The sequence below is a fragment of the Ambystoma mexicanum genome, chromosome 10 (genome assembly GCF_040938575.1).
Source record: "Ambystoma mexicanum isolate Mex_15411 chromosome 10, UKY_AmexF1_1, whole genome shotgun sequence".
NCBI lineage: Eukaryota > Metazoa > Chordata > Amphibia > Caudata > Ambystomatidae > Ambystoma > Ambystoma mexicanum.
The window spans coordinates 1552713715-1552728841 of record NC_090932.1 but is presented as its reverse complement, the minus strand read 5'-3'; the positions used below and the strand labels follow the sequence as shown (position 1 = coordinate 1552728841).

At 46.6% G+C, this 15127-nt stretch overlaps 1 protein-coding gene across 1 annotated transcript in view; it reads right to left on the bottom strand.

The window, feature by feature from the left end:
• The window catches only part of SFI1 (SFI1 centrin binding protein), a 1072759-nt gene that overhangs the window by 480417 nt on the left and 577215 nt on the right, over positions 1–15127 (bottom strand). The window contains exons 19-20 of the mRNA XM_069619815.1: positions 14985–15061; positions 13057–13159 (exon numbers count right to left, since the gene is read on the bottom strand). Of these exons, the coding sequence (XP_069475916.1) occupies positions 13057–13159; positions 14985–15061 (180 nt within the window). The remainder of the gene's footprint in view (positions 1–13056; positions 13160–14984; positions 15062–15127) is intronic.

Sequence of the window (15127 nt, the reverse complement as noted above, 5' to 3'; positions counted from 1 at the left end):
CAGCAGAATACAATCCTGATTGAAGAGACTCGCACATGGCTTCTTTGCCATCCTTAACAATAGCTAAGAAGCCGTCCCTTTCATCCCCTTCGGGAATGTGTTCTGCCGCCATGGAGATAAAGTCCCATAGAGTATACGAAAACTTTGCGAGGGCACAAGTGGAGTTGGCAGACTTTAGTGCCATGCACCCTGTAGAAAATACCTTCCTCGCCCATCCATTTACGCGCTTGTCATCCCTATCAGGAGGGATGGTAGGGTACTCTGCATGTTTAGAAGTAGCCATAGCTGCCTGCACCACCAGACCCTCCGGAGTGGGGTATTTCGACAGATAGTCGGGGTCACTATTGGAGGGGCGGTATTTCTTTTGTCAAGTTCTTGTCAACTGCTGAACTAGATTCCGGATTCCCCCCATTCCTAGCAGCCCTTTTTTCCAGTGCCACATGAAATGGCAAAATTGGATCAGTTTGTGGACCCATGTCCAGAATGTCTGTGAGGTCGTCTTTGTCATAGGGCAAATATGGTCTGCTCCAAACCAAATATTCAACTACCTTTGACATAAATTGTCTATAAGAGGAGTCTGCATGTTCCCCTGGTTCTGACAGTCTGAATTCAAGTTCTGGGGAGGTAGAAACCCCACTTGCTGTATGCAAATTCTCATATAGGTCTTGCATTCTACTTTCCCCAGAGATAAAAACTCTCTGGTACATTGGGTGTATCATAATGCAAGCCAAATGGGGCTTCATCCTTGTCAGACTGCTCTTCCTCGTCAAAAATAGAAGTAAGAGACTTAAAGAACTCTTTCTTCGGGAGTGGAGCATAAATCTTGTCAGGTTTTGTGCCAGTAGGCTTCAATGTCAAATTTATGGATATTTTCTTTATTAGCGCCATTTTTGGAGGGGCGCTTGGCACTGACGGCATAGCTGGCAAGTGTGGCGCAGCTGGCGTCAAAGTCTTCGACGTCTATGTCGATGTCAAGGGCTTGATGGGGTCGAGGGCCTGGCGGGCGTCGAAGGCACCGCTGGTGTCGACGACCTCGACTTCTCCCTATGTTTTGTGTGATCCTCAGATTTTTCAGATCGAGGCCTCGAGGGCTCTCGATGCTGATCAGACTTTTTACCCGGGCTCGAGGGCGTGCATGTTTCTGGACGAGACCATTCCTGTTCGTCATCTTTCGAAGGCTCGGTATGAGCATGGCTTTGTTTCTCGAATATTTTTTACTTTTCCACCCTGAAGGCTTCTCATTCAGCCAGTGTTGATATTTTTGTAGGGCAAGCAACCCTCTCGGGGGAAGCGTCAGACGAAGAAGTCGACGAAAGCGACCGTTGGGTGCCTTCTCTTCGATTTCTTCAAAGACGAGTGGTGGGAACCACTCCTCGACCCAGATCGCTTGGCCTTCTTCCTCAGAGAAGGAATCCGTCTCGTCGGTCAAAGGGCTAGCGGGTCAGGTAGGTGATTTTTGGGGGATTTTTCCTACCTTAAGTTTCCCCTTCTGTTCCCTCAAGGCTTTTCCCGTCATGGATTGGCACTTGGAACAATTGGAGGTATTGTGGCCCTCACTGAGGCACCACAGGCAAATACGATGTGGGTCAGTAAGAGACATCTTTGTCCCACAGTTTCAGCATTTCTTGAAACCGGACTTCAGCATCAACAGTGTCGAAGAAGACGACATCATTATCGAGGTTTTTGTAAAGTAACGTCACTAGATGAGGCGTGCCAAATTTCACTCGAAGGAAACACTGTTCGCGGAAAAACAGAGCTGAGGCCATCGGGCGCTGCGTGTGCTATATATACCCTTTGATGATGTCACCCTCGACGGAGGTCCTGGAGGGACATCGACTCAACGCCATTGACGTACAACACCCTCTGCCAAATTTGTTTTCCAAAGCAGCTGAAGCTGGACAACAAGTGTCAAAGATGAGGAATACCTGGGAGGACACAATCCATTCAAAACAGGTTCCTGTATATTTGTACATATGTGAATAAAGATTACCTTGTCCCCCTCCCTCGCCCCGAGTATACAGCTGGTCTGTGAACCCACTGGAACCCAAAAGCCACTCTATTTGCAACAGCTGTCTGCCCCTCTACTCCCTCGCCACCCGGTACAGCTGTACCACTCATCTGTCCCCCTGTGTATCCTACCCCCGCTGTATATCTGTTCTGTTGTATACCTCTGTAAAGAACTCCGTTATGTATCTGTATTGGTGCATACCTCTTCCAAGTGCTCCGTTGCTTCTCGAAGCTAGTTCCGTGCTCAACAAATACAATAATAATAATAATAATAATAATAATAATAATAATAATAATAATAATAAGGCATGGCAAGCAATGCACACAGTTTTAAAAGAAGAAAATTCGAAGAAACTGCTGGAAATGTTTAGGAACATGAAATGTCAATTTAGTTCTGCATCATTAAATGTCATCACTGAAGAGATATGGCTCAAGTGTTTAAGGGATACATTTAGGGAGGGTAACGAGACCCCTCCCCTAAGGGACTGGTCTGTCGAGTTTGATCAGACAAGCATACTTGAGGTTATTGGGAGGCTAAAGCAATCGGGTGCCCCAGGTCCCGGTGGGGTCTCTAATGCAGTCAGAAAGGCTAATCCAAAGATCTGGGCGGACATAATGTGCGTACTATTCGAAAAGGTCAATAGACAAGGTAGAGTACGTAGCACCTGGTGAATGGCACATTTAGTTCCAGTCCACAGAAGGGCTGGAAAACAGAGCCGGAAAATGATCTATTATCATTATTAGGCAGTATGACTAAAGTGTATTCCAGCTTTATTATGCAATGACTGAATAACTTGGTGCAGTGAGATCAGGTATTGAGCCCGCTACAGACTGGATTTAGAAAGGGCATATCAACTTCCTATAACATCTTAGTATTAAACACCCTAATTCGGAAGGCAAGAATTAAAGGTGTTTTTCCTTTGTATGTTATTTTTGTAGATTTTTCAGCTGTCTTTGATTCTGTTGATGGATCCCTCATGTCGAAGAAATGATCATCAATGGGTGTGCCTGACAGCAAGCTTTCCCCTGTTGACTACTACATCATGACAAAGCGCGTATTAAGGTTAATGGCTTAGGGGAGCTATCTGGTCCGGTGGGGATAAGAGGAGACAGGCAGGGGTGTGTGTTGGCCCTTTTTAAAAACTTTTTTCTCTCCAATTTTGGCGATGCCTTTAGAGATGTAAGATTGTTCCCTCCTAGGCTCGGTCATTCGATAATTGGATGGCTAGCCTATGCAGATGACGTGGTAGTCTTTGACAGTAGCTATGTTGGAATATGCAGAGGAGTGCATGCTGTCTTACACTATGCGAAAAGTAATGAGTTGTAGTTCATGTGCTTCGGTAGGCCAAAGATTGCTAAGAAGATCATTTTTACCGAAGAGGATGGTATCGCTAGGACCAGTAGCTATGCGATTTAAAGATATGAGATGAATCCGATGGTGTCATCACCTCTTTTCCGGCTGTGAGCTCTCCCCATGTGGCCAGGGGACGGCAGCCACTACATGATCCTGACCCTGAGCCTGGAGGTGGATATATGAGGAAGGATCACATGGGAGGTGGAGGGAGGCAACCATCGGACAAGGCATTGTATTCACCTTCCTCTCTTGAGGATACTCCATCCATACCCAATGACTTAATGGAATACTGGTACACCTCCCCTCAGCCATCCAGGAAGAACCATCCAGGAAGAATACGAAAGACCCTTTCTCAAGATCTGTATGGAAGTCACATGAAAACACCTTAGCAGACTACCTAAAAGTCATTCAAAACTGACTTGCCTTTAAAGAACGCTTACTCAGACTTTCTCCCCTCCAAAGACTATGTGTACAGCCCACTACCTGAGAGTGGTCTCTCATGTTAGTAGAATAGGTGGAATGGGACTTAATTGACCACAACTGTTTTTTATACATACACTGGTTACATCATATGCTATGTGCAGGTAAATGACTTACTTTAACCTGGGGCAGAAAAGGTACTTAATTCGGATGAGGTTCCTTTGGGGCCAGTGTAGAGGCTTTGCCTGTACGATGGTAACACAGAGAATGTCATCTGGATTAAGTACCAATTCTGCCCTAGATTATTGTATGTAACACCACTGTTGATGCTCCAGGCAGGCTACACTTGTATGCTTCTACACCATCAAGCTGATCTCCAAAATCAATAAAGAGGCCAAACATTTCATAGTGAGCAAAGGATTAGAAAAGAGGGCCCCCAAAACAGGGGATGGATATAAAGGACGAGCAGAGTCAAAAGAGCAAGGTAGAACGATACAAGAACACGTTTAAATATGCACCCAAGCAAAGAATTTGAATCCTCTGGTACAGAGACACTCGTATATAATCTTTTCTCCTAGCTTCTCACTAATATGCACAGAAAATTGCTGTTTTGAGTAAAGGATTATCATTTTCTCCTACATGCTGAATACATTTTACAGATACTGAAATTGGTTTTGCACCAGAGACCACAATAATTGGCTTGCAAAATATTAATCTATTTGTCAAACAGAGGAAACCGAGGGCAAACACCTTGCAGATTTGGAAGAGTTAATGATGCTTGGAGAGACCATGGAGATTGCAGCTGAATCCTGGTACAGCTTTTATACCACGGTCTTCACCCCAATTCGGGGATCACAGTGCATTTCAGAGAGTTATGGAAGAGAACTTGATCAGTCTATTTGAAACAGTGAATAAATAAACCAAAATCAGGGTTTACAGCTTGACACAAGATGGATTAAGGGCACAACAAAACTTTGAAATACAACCATGAACTCATTATCCCTAAAGCAGTTAAAGGAGGAAATGTTCTAGTCATGGACAAAGAGGATTATTTGCAGGAGGCGTACATGCAGTTTAGGGATGTCTTTCAGATGTGTTAGAGATTAGGACTAGTAAAGGCTTATTAGGTATAAGAACTAAAGTTCTTAAAGTGTAAAGCAACAGTGGCCCCCCGTATTATACCTACATCGGTAGGTCAACTATTTCAGGAATAGGTTCTTTTAGAGAAAAGGTTTTGGAGTATATTGGTCATTTCTGAAACCCTATGTCTATGCATTGTCTGAATACTAATGATGTTTTGAATAGCCTTGATAACATCAGTTGGCACCCTGATTTTATACTAGCTACACTTGACATGACATGCATTACTTACCGTAAAAGCATTTCTGATGATTGTAGCTGCTTAGATGCACATGCTGTTCATAGTCCGACATCCAGTGGTCACTGCAGAGTATTGCATTTTGTTTTTCGTAGTCGAAAAGGGGACGTCGACATAGGCGTGTCTGTAATACTATCCCTATAGTGACGTGTAGTGTACCCAAAACCCCTCACGCATCGAGGTCCCTCTGTTTGTATTTTTTCTGCCATGAGGGAGCCTTCTAAGTACAGTCAGTGAGTACAGAAAAGAGAGAAAGTAATAAGATGTCTATGTTCCTTCCATCCGAGCGGGGAGGTAGGGTGGGCGCATGTGAATCTAAGCAGATACAATCATCAGAAATGCTTTTACGGTAAGTAATGCATGTCTTCTGATGCTTGTTAATCTGCTTAGAATCACATGCTGTGCATAGACTAGCGAGCAGTACCCGGAGTTGGAGGTGGGTTGTGAGAAGGAACAGTAGAGAAAATATGTCTTAGTACTGCTTGTCCCACCTGGGAATCAGATCTAGAATGGGCATCTAGGCAGTAGTGTTTTGTAAAGGTGTGTACAGAACTCCAGGTTGCCGCTTTGCAAATGGACTCTAGGGGAACATTTGCAATGAATGGTATGGATGCCCCAGGGCCTCGAGTAGAATGTGCTCCTGGATTGAAGGGCAGTTCTCTCATAGCAAGAGTGTAACAGAGTGATGCATTGGACAATCCATCTAGATATAGTGGATTTAGAAACTACATCACCTTCTCTTCCTGCCGCCACCGAGACAAAGAACTGATTAGTCTTTCTCAGTGGTCTAGTTCTTTCCATATAAAACATGACCGCCCTGCACACATCAAGTGTGTGTAGGCTCTTCTCTCCCAAGTTTGATGGGTTTTGAAAGAACGTTGGTAGCTCTATAGCCTGGTTGACATGGAATTTTGAAATGTAATTTCGGGGGAAAACCTAGGGTGCGTGCATAGAACCACCTTATCTTTGTGAACCGTTACAAAGGGATCTAGTATAGAGAGCGCTTGTAGTTCACTCACTCTCCTAATGGAGGGGATAGCTATTAAGAAAGCAGTTTTAAGAGTGCGATTCTATAGGGTTGCTTTGTGCATGGGTTCAAAGGGGGAGCCCATTAGCCTGATTAGTACAACATTTAGGTCCCATCCAGGAGCTTGGTTAGATATAGGGGGGTGGATCCTCTTCACTCCCTCCATGAAGGCTTTGATAACTGGAACTTTCCACCATGACACCTTATGTTGAGACGTAGTGTATGCAGAGAGTGCAGCTAGGTGAACTTTAAAAGAATTAAAGACTAGTCCTGAGTCTAACAAGTGAGTCAGGTATAGAACAATTTGTGTGGGAGAGCAGTCAACGGGGTTGATGCTTTTAGCCCTACACCAGATGACAAACCGTTTCCACTTGCTAGAGTAGCAGTAACAAGTATTCGGTTTCCTTGCCTCTCTAAGATGTCCATGCATCTCTGTGGGAGCTGCAAATGTCCAAAATCTATGACCTCAGGAGCCAGGCTGCAAAGTTCAGGGTCTATGGGCATGGGTGCAGCGTTCTGCCCCTGTCCTGTGACAGCATGTTGTACGGGCAGGGTAGTTTCACAGGTGGAGAAAGAGACAGCTCCATCAGGTGAGCGAACCAGGGTTGCCGGGCCCACATTGGGGCCACTAGTATCATGGTGACTGGTTCCTGGTGCATCTTGTGCACTATCTTGTTGAGAAGGGGAGTCGGGGGAAAAGCGTAAACAAATTTCCCTGACCATATAATTCAGAGACCGTTCCCCTTGGAGCGGTTCTGGGGGTACCTGGAGGCGTAATCTTGGCATTGGGTGTTCTCCAGAGTCGCGAACAGATCTATTTCTGGGAAGCCCCACTATGCGAAAACGTTGGATACAATGTCTTCTTGTAATAGCCATTCGTACTATGCGTGCAGAGGGAAGTCTCTGCTGAGTTCGTCTGCCAGAAGATTGAGTTCCCCTGGTACATGTTGGGATAACAGGAACATGTGTCTGAGAGCCCACTTCCAGATGTTCTGGGACAGCTTGGACAGTCTTGGAGAGTGAGTGTCCCCTTGCTTGTTCAGGTAGTACATGGCTGTGGTGCTGTCTGTGAGGACCAGCACTTTCTTCCCTTGAAGGTGTGTCTGGAAAGCCTTCAGGACTTTGAAGACTGCCAGTAGTTCCAGCAAGTTTATGTGTTTGGACGCCACACTCTGAGTTCAAACTCCGTGTGCAGTCTGATGGGAAAGGTGAGAAACCATCCTGTGAGGGATGCGTCTGTGGTTAGAGTGGCTTCCACTGTGGGGGTAGCGAATGGTTTCCCTATTACGAGGTTTTACTAGACCACCACCGCAGCGAGAGAACCAGGGCCTGCGAGACCACCACTAGATCGTCCAATTGTCCGCTGGCCTGACACCACTGGCTGTTGAGCCACTCTTGCAATGGACGCATGCGCAGTCGCGCGTGAGGTACCAAATAAATACATGACGCCATCATTCCTAGCAATCGCATGGCTTTGCGTACCGTCACCTCCCGACCGGCTACATATTGAGGGATCTGAAACAGCATATTTTGGACCCTCTCGTTGGAGGCAAAGACGAGGCCGTCCTTTGTTCAAATTAGAGCCCCTAGCAATTGCTTGACTTGGCTGGGGTCTAGGCTGGACTTCTTCTCGTTGATGCAGAAGCCCAGTTGGAACAAAAGGTCCACAGTCTTTTGGGTATTTGAGAAGCATGTCTCGTAAGAATCCCCTGTTATGAGCCAATCGTCGAGGTAAGGGTATAGTGGAATGGACAACCTGCGCAGGTGGGCCGCTGCCACTGCCAGTACTTTCGTGAATACCCTTAGCACTGACGCTATGCCGAAGGGTAGCACTTTGAACTGGTAGTGTTTGTCCTCTATCATGAACCTGAGGTATTTTCTGTGCCCTGGCAACATTGAAATATGAAAGTATGCATCTTTCATGTCCAGTGTTGCCATGTAATCCCCCTGAGAGAGCAGGGGAATTACTTCCTGCAAAGTCACCATACGAAATTTTTGAGGTTTGACAAATTTGTTCGCTGGGTGAATATCTAGTACAGGGCGCATGGTTAAATCCTTTTTGGGTACAAGAAAGTACACTGAATAAATACCCTCCTTTATCTGTGATAGAGGCGCAACCTATATTGCTCCTTTTTCTAGTAGTAGTTTGACTTCTTGAAGGATTGTGAGGTGCTCCGGTGATGGGCGTCTTCCCCTTGGGGGTCTGAATGTAGGGGACCGACTGAATTCAATGCAGTAACCGCGGGCTATAGTTGACAGTACCCAGCGGTCTGTGGTTATTCCCTCCCATGCTGGTAGAAATGATGTTAACCGGCCCCCGACCGGAGATGCATGGGAGGGGACCCGAACCTTCGGGTCATTTGGTGTTGGTAGCCGGGGAGCTTCTAGGAGTGGGGCCGCAACCTCTTCCCTTGCCACGATGTTGTCCTCTCTGAGCATATTGTGCGCTGGTTCCTTGAGTGGAGGACCAGTTGTCTGCTGAGGAGTACTGTTGTGGTTGTTGGTTTTGTCGTTGGCAACGAAAAAAGCGTCTGTTGCCGTAACCTTGCTTATTAGGATATGATATATGATATGATATGATATGGCATTTGTAACGCGCCTATACACAAGTGTTTCAAGGCGCGACGAGGCAGGGAGGGGGGGAACAAGGGGAAGACAGACAACGATCCTACTAGGCCAGGTGTCATTCAGATCGCGCAAGTGCAGGGGTAGGGGGAAGGGAGAGGTGCATGGGGAAGGGGAGGGGGGGAAGTCCAGTACTAGGTAAGTAGAATAAATAAATATAAGGGCTAGCTGGTGGCAAGTGCAAGGTAAGTGCAGAACAAGTGCTGGGATGGGGGGGCTGTAGGGATACAGAGACAGTCCCGCAGTGCAGGGGTTGCCAGGGAGGCAGTGCAAAGTGGAGAGTGGCTGGGCCCAGGACCGAGGTCGGTGAGAGTGGCCCAGTTGCAGATTCAGTGCAGTTTCAGCGAAGAATTAGCAGGGGAGAGGGAGAAAGAAAGCAGAAGCAAAGAGGAAGGTTTTGAGGTGCTTCCGGATCTGGTCTTGTGATCTGGTCTAGAGTCTTTAGGGTATCAAATTCCTTCTTAGCTGTCTCCAGTGTGTCGTCCACCGCCTTACCAAACAGGTTTGAGTCCTCAATTGGTTTGTTGATGAGGGACGCCTGGGTTTGTGGCTTAAAACCTGAGTTCCTGAGCCAGACATGATGCTTGAGAAGTATCCCTTGGACTAATGACCGGCCAGCCGTATCTGCAGCATCTAGCGTGTTCTTAATGATGCTCTTGTTTACCAGAGTACCTTCTGTTACAGTGGCTAACAAACGTGTTTGTAAGGGCTCAGGGACTTCTTTGAGGCCTTCATGTAACTTTCCCCATTGGGCATCAGCGTAGCTTACCAGCAAGGTATTGTTATTGGCAATTCTGGTGGAGAAAGCTGCTGAGGATGTAATTCTTTTTCCCAAGGCATAAAGCTTCTTTCCCTCCTTGTCTGGGGGTGCTTTGCTAGTAGATAGCGGAACCCCTGCCCTTTTCCTTGTGGTGGTTACTACCAAGGAATCAGGTATTGAGTGACTCTTAATATAAAAGGGGTCTGACGGTGAGGGACTGAAAAGTTTCTCAATTCTTGGGTTGACCCCTCTAACCAATGCAGGTGTTGATAAAGATGGTATGAGTCGTCTTAACTGAGGCGAGAAGGGAAATGGCCAGACTAGTAGGAGGTTTCTCCTTAATTATTTTCTCCACAAAGTCTATCTCTGGAGTAATTTCCCCTGTATCAATTTCAAAATGTGCTGCTGCCTTACGTAGCAGAGCATTGAAAGTGGGCTGGTCATCCAAAGGTGAAGGATTTCTGACTGGTGTGGTCTAGGAGAGGACAGATCCAGAACGTCAGGGTCTGTTGACGCCCCTGGAGACTGCCAAGGCTGTGAGCCCTCTATGTCCGGGTCTTCTTCGAAGCCCTTTCCACCTATGTCTGGGTATTCTTCAAAGCCCTCTGCAGTGTCTTGTAGATCCTCATTATTTAGGAATTCTTCATCCTCTTGAAAGTGAGTGTCCTCTTCAGTGAGGTCATTTGTATTAATATCCTGAAGTGGGTCAAAGAGTCTTGGATATTTGGCCCTGGGGTCTTCATGAAGTATCTCCCTTGGCCTCTTGGGTGTAACGTGTTCAGGGGTGGAAATGAACCTACCCAGTTTGTCCATACACGATTCAAATCTTTCCAAAGTCCACTGGGGTAACCCTGAACGGTCTGCAGGCGGAAAGGGGTGCTCTTCCGCCTGTAGCCGTCGAGATCTCTCCCATAGCGTGGAGGATATACTCCCCTAGCCCTCTGAGAAACCTTCTTGTGGGTGCGACACTAGGGGTGTATCTCTAGGTTTTTCTTTCGACAGGGGTGGAGGTTCCGGCATACCTTCAGTCTGTTTCAGCGTCTCCCTGGCCTTGTGAGCAGGAGTTGGCGATTCCCTCGCCGTCCGTCTCTGAGCGTCAGTGGAGACTATTCTAGCCAAGCTTTCGACGACTAAATTGTCCGTCGAGGACTGGTCATGCATGGTTTTCGGCAGTGCCGGAACGTTTCCGCCGACGGTCGCTCTTTTACTAGGCGTGTCATCAGCCGTTTTGGTGGTAGAGCCTTTAGTTGTGGACAGCCCAGTCGCTAATCGCGCATGCGGCTGCGGGGAGGGCTTGCGAAAATTACAGTCGACGGAGGCTGCCGGTAGGTCCGGCCTCTCCTCTGGCGCTAGGGCTTTCTTCGACTTTGTCGAAGGAGGGCCATGGGTTGTGTGTTTAGTTTTTTGTTTTCCGTGTGCGTTGGCGTCGCTGAGGTGTACAACCCTATAAGTAGGGCGTGAGCCGAACCTGTCGGGGCCGGGGACAGACGCGGAGGAGCAGAGCGCTCCCTAGAGAGGTCGACAACCTCTGAATCGGAGGTTGCGTTATGACTGTCCCCCTAGTCACATTCGGCGGGTGAGGAATCAGCCTTTGACATAGCGTAGGCTGCCCACCTCTTGACCCCACGGTTCTTTAAAGTCTTTGGGCGAAGAAGTTTACAGGCCGCACAGCCGTCCTCGTTGTGGTCGAGGGGTAAGCAGCGGTTACACAGCTTATGCTTATCCTTCCACATGAATTTGCCATTACAAGGGCAAAATCTAAAAGGAGTCCTCTCCATAGCGGAGGATACCAAAATAAGTAATAACGACCCGGAAGGAAAGGGAGGTGAAAGAGAAAGGCATTCTAAAAGGAAGACAGAAGTGTCCCCAAAACCCCCACTCTCCCTACTGTGTAGGCCGGTGAGGCCGGGCCACGTGCTCGGCAGCGGCGATAGGATTGCCTCTGTCGAAACCACCGCCGTCGAAGATCTTGACTCGGTGGGGAAGTAGCTTAGCCGTTGAAGGAGGACTGGAGGCATTTAAATTTAGCGATAACTTACAAAAAACGACCAAGGGACGAACAAATGGTAATGGCAATGTCTCTTACAAGCTCCGAATAATGCGACCAGTATTCTGGGCGGAAAAAAAACAATCTGAGGGACCTCGACGCGTGAGGGATTTTGGGTACACTACACGTCACTATAGGGATAGTATTACAGACACGCCTATGTCGACGTCCCCTTTTCGACTACGAAAAACAAAATGCAATACTCTGCAGTGACCACTGGATGTCGGACTATGCACAGCATGTGATTCTAAGCAGATTAACAAACATCAGAAATCAGCTATACAGTTCATTAGACCTAAACAAGGAATTGAGGCAGTAAGTTCATACTTCGATATATGTTCTGCATCTTATTTGCAATATACTGAGATGTTGTGCAATATGATGAAATGTAAACTCGAAAACCATGTTTTCATCTTTACCTATGACTTATCATTAGAGGTGAGGCTCAGCAACGGGGACTCTGTTTGCACCCTCACTTCGCAATATATTTGTGAGGCATTTTGCGCAGACCATGCCTGGAACAACAGTCATCTTGATTACACTGCCAAAATAGCTTGGCAGGTCTGCTTCACTGATCATATCTTTTTGATATGGGATGGCATAACAGCATACATGAGGAGTTTTCTGAGTATCTGAATAACAACAATCTCAAATTCACAAGTAACATCAGTTAAGACAGAATCGGTTTTTAGATATTGAGAGAGTCAGGCTTGTATGAAACCTAATGCAACAAATTGCAATATTATTGGGATTGTGTATTCATTCACACAATTTAATCAACAAAATCCCCTGTGGTGAGCCGCTGAAGGGTCATAGAAGTTGTAGCTGTGATGTGGTGAATAAAATGGAAGTCACCAATGTTTTGATGTTATAATAAAAAGAACTTGAAAACACAAAAAAAGAAAGCAGACTGGGTGGAAATAAAGACCCTGCTAATCCCCAGAAAGAGACAGCTGAACCCGGATATGGCGTACAAGGAAGTCTTAAAAGTAATTGCCACCTTCTTAACCAAGACACGTACTTCCACAGTGTTCTAATGAGCAAACTAATATGACATGTTATACAAATCAGACCTTGTGGAATAAACAAAGTCGAAAAGAGACTAGCCATAAAGATACAAATGCATTAAATTTGCTACTACCCATATCGAACAGGTGTTTCAGGTGCGCCAAATGCAGATTGTGTGAAATGGTCATAAATAAATTATCGAACTTCACGTTTAATTGTTAAACGACTTTTGTGATCAAGTCTCAAATGTCTCAAATGCCATCAAAGACTGTCAGGGCTTGAACATCCTTCCGAGAAGCTAGCAATTCAACAACATGCAGGAATGCTCCTAGATCATTTATCTTTCTAGTGGCTTGATCTTTTCTTCTCATACTAGACTGGCTTCCTCGTTCTCCAAATCTCCTGTATACTTGAAATGTTAGAAATGTACCTTGGAAATAGCTGCTCTCCTGTAGTGGCAAGCCGCCTGCTCATTCTTTCTGGACTCCTCGGCAAGGTGCAAAGCATTTCTCCTCCAGGCACAGAAAGATCTCCTGAGTGCAAAATAATATGGAGAGATTTTAGCAAGGCAACAAATCGATCTGCTGTGAGCCAGATAATTGATAAGAGATTAGATTACTGGTGGGGAGGGCTCTGGGAATTTCAGTAGTGGCAAAGAGCATGTGGAACAGTTGCAAAGTTTGAAGAATAAGTGACAAGGCCAACATCTCGGCCTTGTCAATAAAGGCTAAGAACCCCTTCTCAGCAGGAGGCTGAAGGGCATGGAGAAATCCAGAGCCAATCCTAACTCTGAGGGCACGATCAGTTGAGTGTCCCAATTCCTGCCTCGCCTTGTGTCAGGATGTTTCTATGCAGATCACTGCTATAACCAGCCTTGTCCCCAATGTCAGATACTTGCCAGTATCTTTCTATTGATTTCAGAGCTCTATCATAGAATCAGAAGTCAAGAAAAAACATCAAACAGGAGAGAACAGAAACATCGCCTCACAACTGCAGTAATCGGCTGCCGAGAGCAATAGCTGGGGAAAGAAGCCAAAATGCTACTACAAACATCCATCGGAGGCGATGGTGCTACATGACGAAGCGAGATGCCGCTCCGTATGTTGGCAGGCCCGTGGAGCTGTGGAACAAAGCAGGCATACCCACACAACAACCCAGATGCCCCTAGACCACGAGGATTGAGCGGGGAAAGGGACCCACCCGGGACCAACCCTCCCTAATAGACTTACCGGTAAACCCAGCAGAACAGGGTCAATAAACACAAACAGGAACAATGACCTGCCTGAGCCCCATTGGAAAGGTGGCAGGGCTTAGTATGCTACTTATGACCTTCCACATTATACACAACCCCCGGGTGGGGAAGACAGGAACAGATTGAACAGAGAAAGAGATCCAATCATGGCCAAGAGATGGGTATGTGAACAGGAAGAAGGAAATGTGGGTTATTCAGGTGGGGTCAAAGATGAAAGATGACCAAGAGACCAGTAAAAGGGAGGAAGCCGCAGAGGAGAATTGTAGAGTTGTTGAGGTATTGGCTAGAGAGTGAAAGTAGTAGTGCAGTGTGAGTGTGCGGGTGAGTGTGGCAAGCGTGTAGAAAACAGTGTAAGGAATAATTGTGAAGTGAATGTTACTGGGTGAAAGGAAAGGTGAGTAGTGCTGAGGTAATGGAGATGGGAGTAGTGGAGTGGAGTGGAGGAGGTAGAAGTGGGGCAGAGGGAGGGAATAGTGGAGCAGAGTAGTAGTGAGAGGAGGGAGAAGTACAGGGAGTAGGTGAAGTAGAGGAGGGGAGTAGAAGTGGGGAATAGGTAATAGTGGTATGGAGGAAGAAGAGTTAACATCAAATGGACGAGGCAAGACCCAGGAGGAGTGAGAACATCAAAGAACCAGAAGGTTGGTGGGAGGAGTGAGGCGTAGAGGAGAAATATTAAGAGTAGAAAGGGAGAGTGAAGAGTGATTATGTTAGCCAGGGCCTGAATCAAACAGTGTATTTGTAAGCCACCATCCAAACTCCCATTTCAACATGAACCACTGTCTCGAGTAGGGAGAGTTAGGAAGTCCCTGAAGGAGTCTAGTGAGATAAGGTGTTCAGCCTTTAGATCCTCACCACTAGCAGAAGATAGACTAGATAGTAGGGGGTCAATCTACTAACCTGAGGTTAGGGACACCTGGGTTAGGGTGGAGGTTCTACACTAGACAAAACCCAGAGATTCGGCCACCGGCCCCACAAAAACGTCAAAAAAAACCTTTGAGCCACCTCTGAGACTGGAAGTGATTCTTGAGCCGTCTGTGACAGAAGCCAGAGAAAGGATTCAGCAAAGAGGGATGCCGGTGATATCACATGTATGTAAATATGTCTACCGTTGGCGGGTCAGGCGGTGTTGCTTTTCCTTCTCACAGACTTGCTGAAGAATGTTCCTGATGTCACTCTGGTATCGCTGCAAGGGAAAGAATCATGAAGCTTTCTTACAGAGATGCATTTAGCCAAAGAGGTTGTGGTATGT